Source organism: Hydra vulgaris, chromosome 08 (genome assembly GCF_038396675.1).
Source record: "Hydra vulgaris chromosome 08, alternate assembly HydraT2T_AEP".
Taxonomy (NCBI): Eukaryota; Metazoa; Cnidaria; class Hydrozoa; order Anthoathecata; family Hydridae; genus Hydra; species Hydra vulgaris.
In genome coordinates this window covers 26,400,682-26,423,994 of record NC_088927.1, presented here as the reverse complement: position 1 = coordinate 26,423,994, position 23,313 = coordinate 26,400,682, and the positions used below count along the sequence as shown (strand labels likewise).

Sequence of the window (23,313 nt, the reverse complement as noted above, 5' to 3'; positions counted from 1 at the left end):
CTCCGCAATGCACACCAAAAGTACAAACAGGGACACCATCCATGCGCAACATGGCACTGTTAATACTTTGATATTTTTCAGCTGTTGATGGAATCAGCCTCTCTGAGAGCTACCACAGAGTTCGGGAAACCTGACTACCAGCCGGCCTCAGAACCATAAAACTGAGTTTTAGAGCTGTACCCTCATAAGGAGATAATAGAATGAGTTGCCTAGTTATAAAAACAGTGACACAAGCAAACCCATGCATTGAGTCAAGAAGATCCAGCATTCAACATCCTAAACTGGAAACAATGTATTAAAAATACATCTGCGCCACCCTAATAGATGAAGAAGGGGTGCGAGGCTGGTCAACATATAGAATCTGTTTACCCCTTAAGTCTTTGCCTAGGAGGCCGTCTACAAGACATTAGCTGGGTGCATTTAACATCTGCCTAAGATGAGTATTTTTATCGAGACACCATCTCTAGCCTTTACTCAACCAAGAGCCCCAAGGCAGGGGGTGTTTTAAATCGGAGTTGGCATCTCCTAGCCTTTGCCTAAAAAGGCGTATCCTACAAGGCAGCAGGACATGAAGCAGATTGTACTGGGTTACATGTTACCAGTAGCAGGATAACCTGATCTGACAAGAATATTTATCAACTTTAATTTTTTGATATTTGTAACAAACGAAATTTTAATACTTATAACTAACTTAATAAATGTTTACTTTATAAGGTTCTGATGATAAGATCGTTTGTGACCTTCCTTCGGAAACCTAGCTTATGCTGTTATGTCTTTATTATATTTTATCACGAAAAATATTGTACACGAATAAAATTGTAAACTGAAAAATAATACAAAAATAATAAATTTTTTTTATAAATTTATTAAAAAAAAATAATAATTTGTAATATATACGTAAAACTGAAAATTTAAACAATATGTAAATTATATAAAAGGAACATGTATATAATATTTAACACAACAAAATTGTAAAAAAATAACGCCAGCGTCAAGAAAATAAACATCACAACAAAATTGACAAAAAAGGTTCGTAATTACAAATTTATTTCGCATTAAGATGGTAACGTTTTGCGCTTGATCTTGCTTCGGCAAATAAGGTCTTCTTCCTCCACTAACATCGCACGGCGACGAAACACAGGACTTTGATTTGTATGCAATTCATCTTCTGGTGTGAGATGCATAAAATCATTACTGCTACTTTTGCTTAAACCTTTATCTAACTTTTCGTTATTTAGTGTTGACAGAGAATTAGAGTATTCTGATGTACTAACAAGATCCGACGGATTTGTGTTTAAATATGTTGGAGATAATAATCTTACTTTCTGAAGAGACATTAACCTACTAACTGAGTCTTCTGGAAATTTTCTGCGAATGCTGTTAAGGAGTTCTTTATAAGAATGTTTACGTGCACAAAATCCACTGATTGATGAGCTTTCTATATCGTTCTAAACCCACAATATATAAACTTAAGTAATTAAAACGCAAAATTAATTAAAAAAAGAAGCACTATTTTTTTATGCAACTTGAATAGCCAAAAGCACCATTTTAGGCAGTTAGCAGTTTCGTGAAAAACAATAAAAATAAATATTTTCTACTTGATAATCATCTAAATAGTTATGCATGTAATGTAAACTTATATTTAACCAGGTAATCCAAAAAAAACAAAACGTTTGTGTATCTAAATGTAATATAAACTTATATTACACCAGATTATCCAGCAAAAACGTCTTTATATCTGAATGTTAGGTAAACTTACATTTAAACAGATTATACGTGAAACTATACAACTATTGTAAATACGTAAAAAAAAAAATTTTAATTTAAAAATTGAATAATAAAAAGTTGAGATTTTAAAGCTTGTTAATATTGAAAAATCTAATACTAGTACTGGTTTAAAATCATAAATCACCATCAATCAGTCACCATAACACCTTCAACTATATTAAAAACAAAAATAGATACTATTTATAGACATGACTGATATTAAATAGTATTGAAGACAGGTAGTGCACTTTTTTTAGCCTTTGCTTAGGAAACAAATACTACAAGGCAGCAGGACATGGAAAAGGTTGCACTAGATTACATATTACCAGTAGCAGGGTGATCATGGTTACCATACGCCTGACCTGACTCTTATAATAATAAATAGAAATCTTTTCTCAAGAGAAATGCTCTCATGGATAAGGATGGAAAAAAAATGTTACAATTATAAATAGCAGCTGCACAGGAAGAAAGGGGATTGGGGATGATGTTTGAGTGAGGTTTGACTTGGAAACAACTAGAATGAATAAAAGCTTATATGCTTGCAACAAAATGAGTGCAGTCTTGGAAAAAAGGAGAACATTAATTAGAAGAACATTAAAAGTGCTCAACAAAGCATATGAAAAAATAGTTTGAAGATTCAAACCTGATTTCATGATAATTAAACAAATTGGTCATAAGAATATTCTCAGACCAAGTATGTGACTGTTGAAACTTTTGTAATTTTTTTGTGATTTTTTTTTGTGATTTAACGAGTAATAGTCTTAAACACAATTCTCATAAAAAGCAAACCTGGTGAATTTTGAAAAAAGAAAGATTCAACAAACGAAACATTATTTTGAATACCACAAATATTTGTAAAGATAGATATTTGGTGGTAATGATTTTTTAGTATTAAAATTTTTATGCACTTAACTTTTTTTTTTAAATAGAGAACTTGATTCGAATAATAGTCTTTAACACAATTCTCATTAAAAGAAAGTTTCGGAGCTATAGAGTTGAGAGAGGGTTGTAACTGCAACTAAAAGTTGTAACTAGCCTCCTCGACTAAATGGCCTTCATGACCTTGGGGAGGTGAACTGAAAAAAAAAATTACTTGTTATATATCAAAAAAAGTCATTACAATCTTATTTACAATGTTATTAAATAGATTAATGATATTTAGATTTTTTCACAACTTAATTTTGCTCTAGGGCCCTGAGCCAGCTTGGAGCGGCCCTTTACAAAATTATTTATGAAAATCACAAGCATTGAGTAAACAAACAAAAAAAAAATTAATGAAATAATTCATTAATTTTTTTTCCTGTGTTTTTTGGGTTATTTCCATATGAAATTACTTAACCACCTTAAATTTGCTTCAAATTTTGACCACCCACAGCTTTTATGAAAAAAACAGTCCTGAAAATTTCAGCTTGATTGACCAAATCATTCAAAAGTTATAATTGAATCAATATTGACCAAAATCGGAAAAATTTGAGTATCTGGAGCTTACAGTAGATTTTTTTGATTTTTAACAGATCATAACTTTTTAAATAAAATAGATGATCACCTAAAATTTTTACGGTAATAGTTTATCACCCAAATTATCTATTTCTAAAGGCGTTTTGATTGATTTTAAAGGATTTTCGAGTTCTTGTACCTCAAAGTTGCTAAATAACGCAATATTAGACAATAATTTTGCAAACTCTAATGTGCTACAGTTCAATACCAACAGACAAGCTGTGATAATTTTTTGTTACTTTTGTGTACTTAGATTAACCACTTGCGGAAGAAATTAAAATTATGTGTTAAAAGTTATTTTAGCCTTTGCAGCAGTTAAAATTTCACTTTTTTTTAAAAACACAACAAATTACATTCACTTTGTAGGCATAGAAAGTAGCATAGACAGTTAAAACATATACTCTATCTTATAACATGATTATAGCCCTATGACTTAGGTGTATACTTTTAATTTTTCCCCGAATATATACAATCAGTTTTCCCTAAAATAACATAATCAGTGTCTTAACTTATTTTATTTGATATGATTTTATAATATGTATTCGTTTTATGTATATAATATAATTATAATGATATAATTAACATGGTTATAATTTGAGTGTAAAATACTTCAACTGCTTCAAGAGTTTGTATTAAAATCTAACTCTGCACAGTATTTTCTGGATTTTATTATTTTAATTTTTAATACTGCAAGAACCAAAAACTAAAAAATTTTGTGTATGCAGAAATAGTTATATGAAGAAATAGGTTATTGGTTGCATTTTTATCACATTTATACTTGAGATTTCATTTTTACTGATTTCAATACTGGAAAAATATAAAGAAGTTTTTTTTTTAGATTATAATGTTACATGTTTAACCCTCGATTTTAATATTTCTAGATTAGTAAAAAGTGTCAAAGAAATGTTGTGTGGGAAGAATTTTAAATGAAAATTGTCATAAAATGTTATATTGTAGAATAGTAGGAAGAATAAGACTAAAAGATACTGATATTGAAGTTTTAATTCAAAGGATAGTATACACTTTCAAACCAAATGAGGAGATATGTTTTCACCATGAAAAAGCCTAAATTTCTAGATATGAAGCACCTCAAAAATACTGTTGTGATTTATTTAAAGTCCACAAGAAAAAAATTATCAAGGGCTTGTATAAAGTCAACATATCAATAGCAAATCAACTTAAGATCAAACTTGGTCAAAAAGTTTATACTAACTGTATGAATGAATTCAAACTTGAAAAAATTACAGAAGTTAATCAAGATGAAGCTGCTTTTAGTTGTTCAGATCTTGATAAGACTGTTCTTAATAAGAGTGTGTCTTTATTAGAAATATCTCCACTCAAAAATGTAAGTAGGTGCGACAAATTAGAATATGGAAAGCAAAAAGTTAAAAAAATTGCATTAAGTATGACAAATCTAGTAGCGTCAGCATTGGAGATAGACCCACAAGATATAGTATTGGAAAATAAGCAAAAATGTATAAACTGTAATGATTTAAACAAACTGTTGGATGCAATAAAAAATAAAATGAAAATAAGTTTGAAGGAAGAAAAAGTTCAACTACTAACACTAACTCCTAATAGTATGTCAATTGAAAAAACTTGCAAAATATTTTCAGTTTTAGAACATCTTGTTAAGAAAGCTCGAAAGCTGAAAAATGAAAAAGGAATACTTGCTAAACCTGAGGCTAAAATAGGACAGCCTTTGGAAGATATTTTTAAACAAAAGTCATTGAAATTTATGAATCCGAAGAATTCAAAAAGACAATAGGAAAAAAATACTTTATTTCAGCGCATATAAATAATGCAAAAGTTCATAAACAAAAACATTTAATATTAGTTCAATTAGAGGAACTTTATATTGAGTTTAAGAAGTTATACCCTACACACAAAGTTGGATTCAGCAAGTTCTGTGAACTAAGGCCAAAGTGGGGCATCACAGTTGACAGTAGTGGAAGTCAGTTTGCATATGTTCTGATCATCAAAATGCTAGGTTGATGTGCGCTGCTTTACCTAAGGGCAATTCAATATATTACAAAGATTTGATGAAAGTATGCGTTTGTAATATAGATAGTTGAAGCTGCATATTTTATCTATATTCCAGCTGCCCCAGTAAAAAAAGTTGAAGACTTACTTGGAATAAGTGTCAACTGACCAAACTGCACTTGTCACAGTCCAAACAAGCATTGAGTTTATTGAAACTCTAATTGAAACTTTGTATGACCTTTGTCACCACCACTTTATCAAAGAAGCACAATTCTCCTACTTATCAGAGGCAAAAAGAACGTTAGATCAGCACACTTGTCTTATTTTTATGGATTTTGCAGAGAACTATAGTTTCCTTGTGTATGATGCTGTACAAGGATTTTACTGGCAAGCCGATCAAGCTACCTTACATCCATTTGCTGTTTATTATAAAGATGTAAAAAATCAACTCAAATGTGAATGCTTTTGTTCAATTTCTGATCATTCTCGCCATGACCAAACAACAGTTCATTGTTTTCTCACAAAGTTACTCCCTATATTCAAAATCAAACTACCCACAATCAATAAAGTAAAATACTTCAGTGATGGTGCTGTTTCACAGTACAAAAATTACAAATTAAACTTAATGTAAACTTTTAAACTCAATGTACCATCTTGAAGATTACAATATAAATGCTGAGCATCACTTCTTTGCTACATCCCATGACAAAAGTCTATGTGATGGAATAGGACGAACTTTAAAAAGAGAAGCAGCAAAAATGAGTCTACGAGCAGCAAATGCAAACCAGATTCTCACTCCAGAAAAAAACATTAAAGGTGTTAACATATTTTACATTTTAAGTAATGATATCAATAACCATGAAACTTATTTCAACCTAAAGAAACAATGTAAAGAGATGAGCACAGTCCCAGGCACAAGAATCACAGTTTTGGACCAGGTGGAGAGAAATCATTTTTACGGAGAATCTCTAGCAATATTTATAGTCTGTTACTAAGTTATGCAAATCAGAGATTATGAAATTACTGTACTTGTATATACGCTTCTTTTTTTAGCATTTTTATTTTTATTTAAATATATTATAACTTACGATATTATGTATTCTTTTAAACTAAAAATTGCACTCAAAATGCTAAATTTATGTCATAAGATAGAGTATAGATCTTTAAATTTTTTTTGGTAATTGTCTATATATAGAACCTCGCCAGTAAAAGGTGTATGTAATTTATTATATTTTTCAAAAAAAGTGATATTTTAATAGGCTGCTGTAAGTGTTAAACTAACTTTTAACACATAATTTTAATTTTTTCCACAAGTGGTTACACAAAAGTAGAAAAAAATTGGTACTGCCTGTCTATAGGTATTAAACTGCAGCACATAAAAGTTTTTCAAAAATTTTCCTATTATTGCGTTTTATAGCAACTTTAGGATACAATAACTCATCAATTCCTTAGAGCTAATCAAAAGCACCTGCAAAATTGAATTATTTGGGTTAAAAACTATTAACATACAAAATTTCAGGTGATCACCTATTTTATTTACAAAGTTATGCTTTGTTTAAAATCAAAAAAAAAAAAGTACTGTAAACTTCAGGTACTTAAAATTTTCTGATTTTTGTCAATATTAAATCAATCATAACTTTTGAGCGGTTTGGTCAATCAAGCTGAAATTTTGAGGTTTGCATTTTTTTCATAAATACTGTGGGCAGTCAAAATTTGAAGTAAATTTGAGGTGGTACCCTGAGGACCATTGGGTAATTTGATATGGAAATGACCCAATACATAATTGAAAGCTTAATTAGGTATAAATAATGCTAACATGCAAGGAATTAGATAAAACTTTAAGAGAGTAAACAAAAAACTAGGTAATGGTTATATGGAAAAGTCGGACAATTATGGAAAAAATAGATTGTACACATGTACTAACAGAAAACAAAGTCTCAAAAGACTTTTTTTAAAGTATAAAATTTATTTATTAAATTAGAAACAAAAAGATAATTATTGATTACATTAATAATATACAAAATATAAAATAAAAAATGTTAGAAAAAAGACTCGTTTCAAAATTGGAGGGTAAACATAGTTTAACCATAATTTTACCTCTTTTTACCAATGTGACACAAATATAATGCATGAATTATTTAACATTGGATAGTTTTCAACACATTCAAAAAAAAGTCGCCTTTAAAAATTGCCTCTGATATATAAGGAATGGTAATGAAAATGCCATCATTTAGAAATATAAACATGAGTTTTTTACTAATGAAAATAAACACTTAAAAAAGTAAACACTTTTTTTCAAATCAAAGGTCTTTTTATTAAAATTAAATGAAATACTATTAAAGGTCTGTGTTTTATATTAAATTTATTAATATTTATATAAAAAAAATTGCTCATTTTTAATATGTAAATGGATTAAGTTGTCCGGAACCACCTTCAAAACATGTGGCTGATACCATCCAATCATCCCTCATTCACAAAGATTAGTTTTAAAACCAGATAATTTTTTTTTTTTTTAAATTACTATTGTAAATAAAAATCTTTAATCAATAAAAAGTTATTAGTTTACATAAAAAATAAATATATATATGAATACCTGAATCAAATATGATGATAAATTGCTCTTCTGGTAATGGCCTCACGCTTTTCCATGGTTTTCCTCTGATTGTGCTGGTGGAATTTCTAATCATAATCATTATTTTCATATCTACTACCAAAACAATTCTCCAGAAAATAGATGTCTGTTTACTATTGCTAGAAACCATTGTAAAAAAGTTTTGTCAAATGCTAAAGGGGCTATTCTCAGGTCACAAAATCAAGTATTTTATCTCAAAAATTAAGCTCTAGAGACTTCTGGAGAATATTTAACAGTATCTATAATAAGGGCAAATCTGTTATTCCACCTCTCTTGCATGGTTTAGATTTTGTTACCTTACCTAAAGACGAAGCTGAATTGTTTGCTAAGAACTTTTCAACAATATTATCTCTTGATTCCACTAGTCACATTCTACCTGATATAGCTGACAAACAGGGTAATCCTTTGCCTGACTTTTGTATTACTGTAATTTCCTGCTTAGACACTTTTACAGATTTTGGTCCAGACAACATACCTTTATAGTCTTGCAGAAGTGTTCTCTGGAACTGCCGTCTATACTTTCAAAACTATTTAACAAGTGCTTATCAAAATCATGTTTTCCAGCCTGCTGGAAAAAGCATCTATTATCCCTATTTTTAAAATTCTGGAGAGCAATCTGATTTGTCTAAATACTGCCCCATTAGTCATTTTACTATCATAAGCAAGATTTTTGAGTCTTTAATTGACTAACACTTAATCTTTCATCTTGAATCTTATAACTTACTCTAATATGGATTTCCGTCTTCTCATTCTACTGGTAATTTTTATTAGGCATTGGATAGATGTGGAGAGGTTAAGGTTATTGCTCACCATATTTCCAAAGCCTTTGATGAAGTTTAGCATGCTGGTCTTTTCCAGAAGCTCACTTTGTACGGCTTATCAGGTAACATCTTTAAGATTATGGAATTTTTCCTTACCAATCGTAGTGCAAAAGTTGTCTGCAATGGACAACACTCTTCTTTATATCCTGTAACTTTAGGGGTTCCTCAAGGTTGTATCCTTGGCCCTTTACTTTTTTAATTTACATTAACGATCTCCCAGAAATTCTTGGAAACCATATACCAAATCATTTACAAAATTAGCATCTGCCAAAGTTCCATCTCTTTATTAAGCTTGCCACTTTCTTACTCCGAATTCTATTCTTTATCTCTATAAATCTCAAAATTGACCTTGTATAAAATACTGTTGTCATATCTGTAGCTAGCGTCTTTTGTGTCATCTACTAAAATTCATTTTTGTGTTACTTGTCATTTAATTAAGTCTCATCTTTTTATTGTAACTGTTCATAAGTGCTCCAAAAATCTTGTTTTTCTGATTCATTAAATTTGTAATTTTTTAAGTTGTTTGTTAATTCTTGCTTCATAAACTTCATCTTTTCTTTTTCAGTAACTTCCAACTCTTATATTGCTTTCTTGTTTGAAGTGAAGATGTTAAAAAAATAAGATAGTGATAATAAGAGGAGGAAGTTTAAACAGAAAATTTACTACTTAAAAAAGTCACTTTCCATGATAACTGACAACATGGTGATTGCCATAAATCACCAAAAATATTATTTTACCAATGTGTATCAATTTGGGTCTCAAAAAGTGAAATTTTATAGAGATTTTATAAATATCAAGCTTATTTTAATACAACCTTCTTAAATAACATGTTGTTAAAAACATCTTCAAAATTAAGTCTTTAAAATTTTTGTTTTATAATTTCATTTTTTAACAATAAATTTCAAAAAAAAGATTTATAATATAAAAAAGTTTTTTTTTCATTTCTATAAAATTTTATTATTTTTTGAAGCCCAACTTGATATACTTGATATGCGAGAAAAATATTTTTGGCAATAAATTGCACCCACTATATCATTGAGTGACTTTGGGGCATGATATTTTTTAAACACTGGCATTTTCTTGCATAAAAACTCTACAAAATATAATAGATAGATAATCTTTTAAAAATAGTTTTTTTATTATATATTTTATTACTAAATTGTTCTAAATGCATGTATTTTAAAGAAATTAAATTATTGTAAATCTATTTTTCTTTACTGGAACTAAATTAGCAGTTATATACTGTGGATACATGGTATGCAAACGAATTTTTTTTTACATTTTGGGTTTTTATATACCTTGTAAAAGAGGAAAAGTTATCAAAAAATTGCATTTGCTTTGTACTTTTATTGTCTTTTACATATTGACACATATACTCACAAATTATTCCAATATATTTGACTATTGCAGCTTTCATTCAAACATTTTAACAGTATAGTTTTTAAGTACTATTAGGCAACATAATTTTTAGGTACATTTTTTAAAGTATACAATATACTTTGAAAATAGTACTTTAAAATTATGTTTTATTGACTCTATACTATTCAAGTATTTCATTTTTTTTAAAAGATCAAAAAATGGAATTTATTATGCATAGAACACAAACCTTTAATTTGTAAGTATTATTGTTTTATATATTTTCTCCTACTCTCTTTACAAAAGTACACATACAAGCAAAATATATAATATAAAGCAAAATATAGATTTTTTGAGTTCCAGTGTTTTCTTTTAGAACTTTTTGACACAATATCTCTCTAGTAAAACAATAAAACTGGAAATAAAAATGAATGTGAAACCTAATAAAATTTTATAAAGCACAATTAGTATATTTACTGTGATCACAAAACCAAACAATATAATATAAAATAAAATTAAAATTTAACTTTACATAGCTAAAATAGTATTAAATATAGTATAACTTTTTTCAAACTGTTCAATGAGGCCAGCGTTTAAAACATATAACAGGTTAATTTCTATAAGACATACTACTTTTTAGAATGGCAAAGTACTTTCTGTTTTCATTTTTATGCTTTTTAATGTGTTTCGGTAATCTATAAACAGTATAGTTTACTTATTTTACCTTTATATATTATACTTAGATTGTATATACAATCCGAGTATATATATAAACCAACTTTAAAACTATCCAACTTTAAATAATAACAATTACAAAAAATAAAATAAAAATAATTTTGTTTATTTCAAAAGCTATTTAGAAAACCTCTTTTTCTTCATTCTTGCTTTCATATGCAGAAAACTGGTTTGTTTTAGACACTAATTTTAGCAAACTTTTTGCTTCGTTGAGTTCTTTGACAGTTTGTTGTAAAGTATTTTTTACTGATTCTAATTCAATTGCAATTTTTCTATAACAAAATTTTAAAGGTAAAAAGTATAAATATTTAATTTAGATTATTACTTTTATTTAAATTATTTTTATAACATTTAAGATTTGAACTATTATTATATTATTCAAAAATAAATACTTGCATGTAACACAGTGTAACTTGCTTTTTTGAAACTAATAAAAAAAATCTCTTTAATTAAAAATATCAAACATCATATTAAATATGTTGTCATGAAATAAAGGTTCACATGAACATATTTAACCATATGTTTCAAACTCAAACCTTCAAACCTATAATTTTTTTCATATTAAATAAATCATATTAAATATTTTATTTTAAATTAAAAGTTCACATAAACATATTTAATACAATATTTCAAACTGAAAACCTCAAACCTGTAATTTTCTTCGAGAGTCTTATTGACATCAATCTGTTTCCTAAGTCCTTCTTCAGTTTTTTTTTTTGAATCTGCAATAGCATTGTATAATTTATCTTTGTCTTCCAATAATCTGTCACAATCAAATTTGTGTGCAGCTTGTATATCTTGGTACATTTTAACTTCTGCTTCCAATATTGCATTTTGGTCTTTTAAAAATGTGTAATTCCATTCCATTTCTAGAATTCATACAACTATGATTACACCAAGTGAAAATATACAAATTTAGAATTATAAACATTTAAAACAGATTAATATAGCATTCGGATTTTCAATTTGATAAATTAATGAAAAACTAATTTCCTTTAAATAAAGTTCTGAATGTTAATGATGATATAATTTTTCAACTTATTAAAAATATCATTGAATCAACAGTCATCTGTAAAATACTTGTATCCTAGCCATATATCTGCATCCTGGCCAGCTTGATCATCAGATTTGATCTATTTGGTGTTGGATGAACAAAGAATTATTCAAGATCTAAATAAGATCCATAAACAGTCTTAAGCAAGAAATAGATATCATTTGGAGAAGAGTTTCAATGAAAACTTTTACAACTTTGTTAAACCAATGTAAAAAAGATGCGTAGATTGCAAAAAAGCACCTGGATATATTTTTAATACAAAGTTTTTTTATTATTATTTGTCGATATGGCGCAATGTTTTTATTGATAATATTGATATTATGATAAAAAAAATTTGATATTATAATGAAAAAATATTTTTAAGTTTTATAAAAATTAAATATACAATTATATATACAATTGTATATATAATTGTATATACAATTTTATGCTTTAGTATGCAAGATTTGTTTAAAAAAAATTTTTCTCTCAAATTAATAAAAAAATTTAGTTCAATACCTTCAATATCTTCTTTAGTTCTTATTTTATGAAACCATAAATAAGCTTTTTAATTTTTATAAAACTTTAAAATAATTTTTATAACTTAAAAATATTTTTTATAAAACTTAAAAATAATTGATTTTTAAAAATCATCTTAATAAAATTAAACAAATATATAAAAATAACTGTAACTTTTTATAACAAAAATAATTTATTATTATCTAAAGAAACTGTAACAACAAACCTTCGCAGCGTGATTTACTTTGCTCATTGTCTAAAGCCATGTTCTTAAAACCCCAACTTATCTGTCTGCTATAGTCTTTTAATTCTGAATTTTCTTTCAAAAGCATTTTAAATTTGGTGTTTAACATGTCACTATACTTGACAAACTCATCAAACTCTCCTTTTAATGTTTCTAACTCTTCTGCAGTTCTCTGAAATTTAAGTTGCATCTCTTTAATTTCCTCAGCAGAAGACGAATTTGCATTAAAGTTATGTTCACTGTACATTCTCATAACTTTTCGATGGAAACTAAACTTTAACTTTATTTCATCAGCCTGAAAAATAATTTTATTGTTAGCATTTTTTAAATATTAAAAGTATAGACAAAAATGGAGATTAAATTTTTTACTTGCAAATTAAACATTTGTTATCATTTTTCTCAGGATTTATTGCTTGCAAGAAATTAGTAAAAAGGTTAAGAACATTGTCTTGATTATTTATTGTTTATAAATTTAATATTTTTATTTTCTACCTTTGGCTAAATCCATTACAAAAGCCTTTTTAAATCCATTACAAAAGCAAAACAAACAATAAAAAAAAGTTTTTCTTGGTATTTTTTAGGTCAATGGAACAACTCAAAGTGTCACACCCAGAAAAAAATTCACAAGAAAACTCAACATAGTTTATTAGTAACAAAGTAAGTATAAGAATTAGTTTACCAAGTAGTATTCAAAGGTACAAAATATATACAAGTAGTATATACAAAGTATATTCAAGTGGTATATACAAAGTATATACAAGTAGTATATACAAAGTATATACAAATAGTATATACAAAGTATATACAAATAGTATATACAAAGTATATTGAAGTAGTATATACAAAGTATATACAAGTAGTATATATAAATAGTATATACAAAGTATATACAAATAGTATATACAAAGTATATTCAAGTAGTATATACAAAGTATATACAAGTAGTATATACAAAGCATATACAAGTAGTATATACAAAGTATATACAACCCCAATTACATTTTAAAGTTTTGTTACGTAACGAAACCAGGTTACAATATGTACAAAATGTCCATTAATCATATATGACAAGACGTAACATTTCTATGTAACAATATGTAATGTTACAAAACTGTTACATGACATGTTTACATAACAATACATAACGAATGTACTGTTATGTAATGTGATGTAACATTTCTACGTATCATTAAGTATCAAATGTCTGTTATTTTTATGTAACAAAAAGTAACATTTTTAACCTTACGAGACGTTACATTGTAATGTGTGGTTTCTTAATATTTTATAATTTTCTGTTTTTTATATATATAAATATCTTCATATATAAGTATATGATAAATATATATAAGCATATAAATACATATTTGAAATAGAGTATAAATAGTAAATAGATATAACATTAGTAAAACAAAATACTAATCAAGCACTACAAATAACAAGTTATAAACACAAAAGTAGATTTGACTAATTTTATTATTATTGAAATTTCTATTTATCATAACACTTTATATATATTTTTGCTTGTGGGTTTATTAAAACTTTAAAAGCGCAAAAAGAATAATTTCATTACAAATTCACCAATTGAAACTGAACATTCAACTTCTTTTTCTACAAAAAAAAAAAAAAGAAGTGAAAGTGCTTTCATTTGTTTTTTGAAAGCTGTGAGAATTTTTTAACTTATCCGAACTTTACTATTTAAAGAATTAAATAGTAAATTTACTAGTTAATTCTTAAAATAGAAAGTTCAGGTAAGTTAAAAATTCTTCTGTGTAAGTTAAAAAATCTAATTTTCGTACATTTATACTTATGTTAATTAATGATTTTATGATAAAAAATCATGCAGATTAAAACCTAGGAGCGTAAAGACCATAAAAAGTAGGTATCACCCAGCTAAATGATAATTTTTAAGTGGGCAACTTTCAGAAAAAATGTGATCAGCAATCCTTAAACAATGTATATTAAATCTTAAAACCATTAGGCATATTTTCTTTAATTCAAAGGTGGAGGGGGGGGGGGCCCTTTAACAATTTTTGTAAAATTTTCTTACCCACCCTAAGCTTATTAAGACCCCTCCTCTCCCACCTTTTTTAATTTTTACTTGTTATCAGCAGAAAAATTAAATCTCAAGATTAAAAAAGAAAATTCTGTAAAAATCGACCTTAAAAATAAGAAAATCATTATTTCGGTCACCGAAAAATCAATGTTTAGTGTAAACAGCCTTACAAATCGTTGACATTTTCTCACTAAGGTATAAAATTTGAGCATAATAAGTCCTATTGAAATTATGAAAAAACAGCTGTTAGAAAATGCACATTTGACCACAAGCCATGCTGGAATTAAATAGTTTTTAAAAAATTCTGCATTTATGACATGTTTAATTCAGCCTTTTTTTTACGTTACATTACGTCTCAATTGGTTACACTTTTAAAAGTTTTTAAAAAGAAAAACCAATTGAGACATGTTGCAAATTGGTGTCTCAAATTTGAGACAATTAAATACGTTGTAAATATAGATTTTATTTTACACTACATTGCATTTTTTTGAAACTTTTAAAAGTGTAACCAATTGAGATGTAACGTAGCGTAAAAAAAAATAATCTGTATTTGAGACTTTTTCTAATTGTGCCTTTTTTTACGTTACATTAAGTCTCATTTAGTTCAATTTTAAAAGTTAAAAAAAAAAGCTAATTGAGATGTAATGCTGCTAATTGAAACTTTATTTTTTTTTTGTGACAAAGTAACCAGTTGAGACGAAACTTATATTATCTTATATTAAAAAGTGAAGTAAAAATGGTAATTAGCAATACAGCAATGATAAACAAACATTTACTGCGTTATCAAGTTTATTTAATTAATATTTCATTAAAAAGAGAATGTAACCTTGTTACCAATTGTAATCGATTGAGACATAACGAAACTAGTAAAATGTTATAGGGGCAAGTAGTATATACAAAGAGTATATACAAAGTATATGCGGTAGTGGTGTAGTGGTAGAGCATTCGCTTCATAAGCAAGAGGTTCCGAGTTCGATTCCCACCACATCAATGGTAGTACCACGCTCAACTTGTTTCTCGGTGCAGCAGCCTTGTTTGTCGAGGTTCGTATTTTGGAGTTATAGAGTTGAGAGAAGGTTATTACCACAAGTAGCCTCTTCATTTTTGTAGCAGCCTTCTCTGCCTTGGAAAGGCCTTGAATTACAAATATATATATATATATATATATATATATATATATATATATATATATATATATATACACAAGTAGTATATACAAAGTATATAAAAATAGTATATACAAGTAGAATATTCAAGTAGTATATACAAGTAGAATATACAAGTAGTATATACAAGTAGTATATACAAAGAGTATATATAAGTAATATATACAATAGTAGTATAATTATTAGTAACAAGGTAGTATAAGAAGTAATAGTATTATAACTTTTTTCCATTTTTAAAATTCAAAACTTATTTTATTTTACTATTTTATTAGGCTATTATGTCATGACAGTAATTTTCTTTTAGGTTACTATGTCATTACAATATTATACTATTAGCCTATTATGTCATAACAATGTTATTCTATTAGGCTTTTATGTCAAGTAAACAGAAATTAATGTCACTTATCCATTTTTTACATTCAATGTGCCAAACCTTAATAACAAAGAAGTTATCCAAATTATTCATCCTTTAATATGCTTGCCTTTAGTCATGTATTTAGAGCCCAATTGTTTTGTACCTACTTTTAAAACAAAATCTTTAGAAAGTCTTTGATTAATTTGCCTTAGCAAAGTCTTTAGCTAATTAAATAAACTGTCATGAAGTACATATTAAGCTTAAAATATCCTAAATGTATAATTTTATTCAAACTTGTCTTATTTTTTAATTTGCTTAGTTATGAACAAATATTATCAAAAACTGATAAAAAAATTTAATACAGAATTTTACCATTTTTTTTATTTTCTTGTTTTCTTCTTTTATATGAATGCATTCATTGTTTTTTTTGCTGATTTCATCTAATAGTTCAAGAAGCTTTGATTGTAAGGCAATTGTCATACTATCATGCCTTGCAAGTTTATCATAAAACTTAGAGCGAATTTCTTCCTCTTGTAACTTGGAAAGTAATACATTTTTTGTCTCTACAGACTTTGGATTTTTTTGATAATGTACCTAAAACATAATATTTAAAATTAAATATGCAAAAAATAATTTATAAATATAAAAAGCAACCTTAAAATAAATATTAAAATCATTTTAATATTTATTTTAAGGTTTTAAATACATATATAATATTTATTTTAAGGTTTTAAATACATTTTAAAAATGTATTTAAAAAATATAGTTAACTATATACATTTTTATATCAAACTTATCATGTGACACATGAATAAATAAAATTTAAGGAAATAAACCAAAAGTCAAAGATTGTTTTCAGAACTAACTTTAGAACTAACAAAAAACTATTTTAATAACCATAACAAAAAAGTTCTCAACTGTAGTGGCCTCTATGGGGAGGTAATAACAATAAAGTTGATTATTTTTACATTGTGTATATATTTAATTTACATAATATTATGTTTATACACAATAATATAAAAAATGCCCCAAGCAGCAATAATATATAAAATGCCCCGAGCAGCAATAATTTACATACAGTAAACAATATTGCGTTAATATTGTTTGCAGCTAATTTTATTTGGACTCTCTAAAAAGAAAAGTATCTTCATATTTGTAAGCCTTATGTACCATCTCATAGAACTCAGTAGTATGGTATAGAAGTACTCAGAAGTATCCTATTACCTGTTAGCACATTTATGAATAGGACAAGAGCCTCGTATGTATTGTGAAAAATTCAAAACCTTTGAATATGTTTATAATCTTGTCTTCAAAATAAAAAATAAAAAAAACAACATTAAAATATAATTTAGTCTAACTTTTTTGCAAGTTTTTTATCTATTTTTATATTAATTCACCTCCCCAAGGCCGAGGAAGCCTTTAGTTGTAGTTACAATCCTCTCTTAATTCTATAACTCTCAAACACGAACCTTGACGAACAAGGCTGCTGCGCAGAGAAACAAGTTGAGCGCTGTACTATCAGGGATGTTGCGGAGATTGAACTAGTTTTGCTGGTGCAGAGCGCAGCATAGTAAAAAATTTAAAGGGCAAGCAATTAATTAGTTATAAGTAATAAGTTGCTTGCTTTGCAGATCAAATTAAATGACAACCTAACTTTACAAGACTGTAAACATCAATGACACAACTCACCTTAAAAAAATAGACTAATGTTTTTCATACAAATGACAAATTTTTCTATTTGTAACTAATATAACAATAGCTTTTAAATCAAAAATTAAAAATAGTACAATATAAAACATCATGTTTGTAAAATACCTTAAGCTTTTCAATATTCTTTTGAAGATCATCAATTTTTAATTGAGCCGTCATTAGGTTTTTTTCAACAATGTTCTTTTCTTCTATAGATCTATTAAGCTGAATAACCATACAGTGGTAATCTTTTATTCTTTGTTCCAGTTGACTTGATAAAATTGCTCTGTCAGAATCAACATATTCTTTTGCTGAAAGACCTTTAACATAATCATATTTTTATTTTTTATTTTTATTAGAATTAAATGTTTTAATAATTCTATAAACACAAAAATTGTTAATTAAGAAAATGAAAGTCATGATAGTAATTAAAAAAAATTTCAATAGTATTTTGAAATGAAGCATTCAAATATTTTTGTTTGCTTGATTTTTAAATTTAGATAACTTCTATTTAAATGTATATGTGTGTGTATATATATATATATATATATATATATATATATATATATATATATATATATATATATATATATATATATATATATATATATATATATATATATATATATATATATATATATATTGTTATAAAAATATTGTTATAAAAATTATAAAAGCACAGCTTGATCATTGAAATATTACACTATGTGACTAATTTTAATTTCTTCAAATCATTTATCCAGTTATTCCTTTATTGTACTGGTACCACACAGTTCTGAACTGTTTGCTCCTACTTCCTTTAAGAGAGATCAGTCTACAGGAAAAAATCCTACAGTAAAAAAGATATTGATGGTATAGGAGCAGATGTTGAGAACAGCAGATCATACTTCCTTAACCAGAAAATTGTCAATAATCTAATCAGAGATTTAGGTTTCTGTTTATGTCGATTAAGCAATTGACTCAAGCAGTCAAACTTATGGCTGAAAACATTCAATTTAGAAATTAGAGAATATACCATCAACTTTATTAATACTATTTCAGTTATGAAAGGTGGGCTGTGCTTCTTTATCAATAGAGCTTACTTTTTTAGGGCTATTTGGCTGCGATTGAACCTAAAAAATGCTTATGCCAACCCTGCACATCAATTTAGGCTTCAGCAAGTAATTTGTTATCACTGCCAAATAAGATGCAAAACTTCACTTAAATTCCATTAGTTATGTGCTTACTCAATAAAATTAACGAGAACACAGGAGCTTGCTAAGAAGAGCAAGGTGAGCACTTCCATCAAGAAATAACTTTAAATATTGTCATTAAATACAGTATAATGAATGCATAATACATGGGGGAATACATTAGGGGGCTTCTTTGTGAAAGCAATTTACAGTGCATTTTTAAATCTAGAAAATCTACTCATTTCTGAAGCTTTTTAAGTATTTTTTTACTGTTTTTGCCTAAATAATATAATTCTTATCAGACAAAACAAAACAAAAAAAAAATGGTTTTACCATTCTTTCTCAATAAAAAAAAGATTTTCTTTTAGCTGCGATCATAAAAACAAAGTTTGTGTTCAATGTAGTTGGTTTCCAAGAGTTTTTAAAGGTGATTATTTCTAAATTTTCAAACTTATTCTAACATTGACAAAATGCAGAATAAGTTTAAAGATTTAGGCTTTTATGTTAAAGATTTAGCTTTTAGATTTATTTACGTTAAATTAATAATTATTGTTATTATTAAAATACAAATGTTTTATTTTCATTTGTTTTATTTCACATTTTTCCAGTTAAGTATTGCATAGTCGAAGGTTCAAACTCATTTGCTTAAAATTTTTTTCTGTTTTTTTTCAATCATGCTAATTTTTTGAATATCTAAAGTTTTAAGATTAAGATCTATAGTTTTAAGATCAATTTAAAATTTAGTTATGTTTATAAAAAACCAGAACAAAAGTAGATATTTTAAAAAAAAAATACTGATTATTATGGAACAGTTGAACTTTTCATTAATTTAACTTTTTCAAATAATATTCTATTTTTTTAATTTTCTATTTTATGTTAAAACTTTCTTTTTAATGACACAAAAAATATTTTAGATTTAGAAATATTAATTACAACTTTTAGATACTACAGTATGGCCTCACAAGATAAGTCTCAATATGGAATTACCTCACAAATTAAGTCTGCAGTTTAAATTTTAATGTTTATACATTATAATAACTCCAATGCATGACTGCAATAAACAAACTTTTGTTAAATTTACCTGAAATACAATCCCATGCTCGTCCAGATAGAATAAGAGGAGCAATAACTAAAAAATATATTAAGTAGTAATGATGTCAAAGGTAAAAGTAAACAACTGAATTAACAGAAAAAATATATATGTATATATATACCAAGGTATACTAGTAATGGGTACTTAAATGAAGCAATAAAATAAGAATTTTGAAAACTTAATTACTTTAAGTAAATTATTCTAAAAAAAATAATTTTCAAAACTTTACAAAACAACCAACATTTTTTAGATTAGCTTAAAAGATTTCTTGCAAATGCTTATACAATTGCTTCTAATGAGTGCCCATATGTCATACTATAAGAAAAATTTTTTTTGCTGGTTTTTATTAAGGGCCCTGTTATATCCATTAAGACCTTAATCATTTTCCAAATAAAAGTTGGAGAGTAAGAGACATGGTTTTGAAAAAATATCTAAACCCCTACATTAAAGTGCACCTTTTAAATAACATAAGAAAAGTAAAAAATTTTAGACCCAATCTAACGCATACCAGATCTGTCAAGTCTTTCCAAGAGTTATTTCTTCGCAGAGTCTCCCAAATTTAGATGAGCAATTTATATCCCTCATGCATATATAAAAAAATTGAAAACTCCCTGTTTCTTATTCGCAAATTTTAACCCAATTAAATTTCAAATGAATGGAACATTGGTGAGTAATATTTCATTTTAAACAAACAGACAATAAAGTCAATCATACTTTAGATAATATAATCCATCACCTTGTGTGAAAAAGCAAAGACTGTCATTTTGGAGTATAACCATGAACATTTAAAATGTATTTATGACATGAAAAGGTATTTATATTTCAAATATATTTACTTAATCTAATCTTGAGAATATTTTTTTTTTAATAGTAAAGATACTTTGTGGGCTAATACTATATGATCAGGCAATACAACAAAATCTTCCTCATGCAAATTTTGAAAACTTGACAGCTCTGGCATACATGCACACATACATACACATACATACACAAATACATAAATACATAAATACATACATACATACATACATACATACATACATACATACATACATACATACATACATACATACATACATACATACATACATACATACATACATGCATACATACATTTTTATATATATATATATATATATATATATATATATATATATATATATATATATATATATATATATATATATATATATATATATATATACTTCTTTTTTGTATTTTAATTATTACAGTATTATTATGACAATGATACTAACATTTAGTTGCACTTTTCCCAGTAAATGCTTTGTAAAGAGCTGGATTTTCATATTCTAAGGCATCAATGAAATGTTTGATTCCAGATGATCCTTTACGTCGAATTATATCAATAAAGCAACAAACTTTTTGCTGTCTTGTTACACCACTATTCATTATCTGTTCACAGTCTTCTTCATCCAAGACTTTCTTACTTATTAAGTAACTTAAACCAAATTTTAATTTTATCAATTAAATTCAGTTTATTATTAAACACAAGCAAACAAAAAATTGCTTGAATAATCTTAAATCTGCTGTATTAAAAAGAAAAAAACTAAATAAAGACTAAAAATGCTTGTAAAGCTAATAACTTATACTAGGATGAATTATAAGCTATAGAGGTGTTGAAAAAAATAAAATTTTTAAAACAAGAATACACTGTGCAAAAAATTTGAAACAACTATTAAAAAACTTGGATGATAAAAAAAAACTTTAAAACATCCAAGATTTACCTCGCGCTCAAGAGTAAAAACACTCAAAATAATGTCCAAAATAGTTCTTATGTAAAAAATCATTAAAAAAGAATACTAAAATTCAAAATATCTTTAGGTTGCACACTTATGTACTTCGTGTATAAATTGTACATTCACAAAGTAATTTAGAATCCTTATGTGATTCTTTTTTTGCCTAATAAATTGTGATTTATTTTCTTTGTTGATAACAATTTGCTGTGTTTTACCCTGAAAATTGAACAAAATTTGTCAAGAGCTGTTTTATTTTTCTTCTTTGTCTTTTTAGCAATGAACAAATTGTTGCATCAAATTAATTTCCCCCTTGTCACACAAAAAATATTTTTTGCAAAATTTTATGATGATTCTGAGAGCCAGTACTGAGGTGGTAAGCTCAGCCTGCCCTTGCATAACCATACATTTGTAAGATCATCACCAGAATTTTCAAGGGTTGCAGCAGTAACTTTTGTCTAAAATATTAAGACAAATTTGTAATTGTAATATTGAGACAAATTTGTAATTGTACCAATTGGGGCAATATTACCAGAAATAATATCTTTTAGAATCTCTATTTATATTTTACTAACAACATCCATAGAACACAAATCTCCTGGGTCAAAGTCTGAATTATTGCTGGTGTCCAAAGATTTCAACTCTGAATTTATTTATAATAATTTTGCAGCATCTTTTCTAAATAGTTTTTTCTTTTTTGTATTCTTTAAATCCTGAATAACATTCATTTAATAGTACTTAATTATTATTATTTATTTTGACAAAAAAAGCAACATCCTGTGTAAGTTTTTCTTTGTTTTTTTTTTTTTTTCAAATAAAAATACATCTTGTTCAACCTATTTAACTTTTGATTTGAGCTATTATCTGATTAAAGAGAAAATCAATCTTGAAGACATGAACCCTTAATTTTTCTAAGAATACACTTACAATGCAGTTCAATAAATGGTTCGTATTTCCTGCCTTTTTTACCAAATAAGTATTTAAGTTTTTTTTATGTTTTAGAAAGTATAGACTGATTAAAAGCTATGTGTTAAAAATATACAAGCCAGTTAGAAGCTGATCAAATAAAATAATCATAAAAATATTCAGTATGATTGTTTGTGTACAAACGGTAATCTTATTGACATAGATATTTAGAAACTTAATAAAACCCCAAAAAAAAATTCATTACCTAATACTGCTAGTTTGTCTAATTAATAACAACAACAATAATAATAACAATAATAATATTAATATTATTAATAAAAATAATAATAACAATAGTAGTAATAATAATAGTTATAGTAAAAACAGTATAATATCTTATTTCTAAGGAAAGACTTAATGTTGTCTGAGTTATTAACTCTTCGTGCTGTTCTTCGTAAAGCTACTCTTGTAAAATAGCTGTCAGAAAAGAAAGTATAGCTATTTGATTGGTTAGGAAGACAAGATTTGAAGTAGTTAA

General features: G+C 26.5%; 1 protein-coding gene across 1 annotated transcript in view; it reads right to left on the bottom strand.

Annotated features, from left to right (window-relative positions):
- Nucleotides 1–963: 963 nt before the first annotated feature.
- LOC105846222 (cingulin) overlaps nt 964–23,313 on the bottom strand; it is a 40,131-nt gene continuing 17,781 nt past the window's right edge. The window contains exons 2-9 of the mRNA XM_065803326.1: nt 21,372–21,574; nt 20,104–20,151; nt 17,977–18,170; nt 16,534–16,755; nt 12,570–12,882; nt 11,441–11,660; nt 10,922–11,063; nt 964–1,448 (exon numbers count right to left, since the gene is read on the bottom strand). Coding sequence (XP_065659398.1) covers nt 1,056–1,448; nt 10,922–11,063; nt 11,441–11,660; nt 12,570–12,882; nt 16,534–16,755; nt 17,977–18,170; nt 20,104–20,151; nt 21,372–21,574 — 1,735 coding nt within the window. The 3' untranslated portion in view covers nt 964–1,055. The remainder of the gene's footprint in view (nt 1,449–10,921; nt 11,064–11,440; nt 11,661–12,569; nt 12,883–16,533; nt 16,756–17,976; nt 18,171–20,103; nt 20,152–21,371; nt 21,575–23,313) is intronic.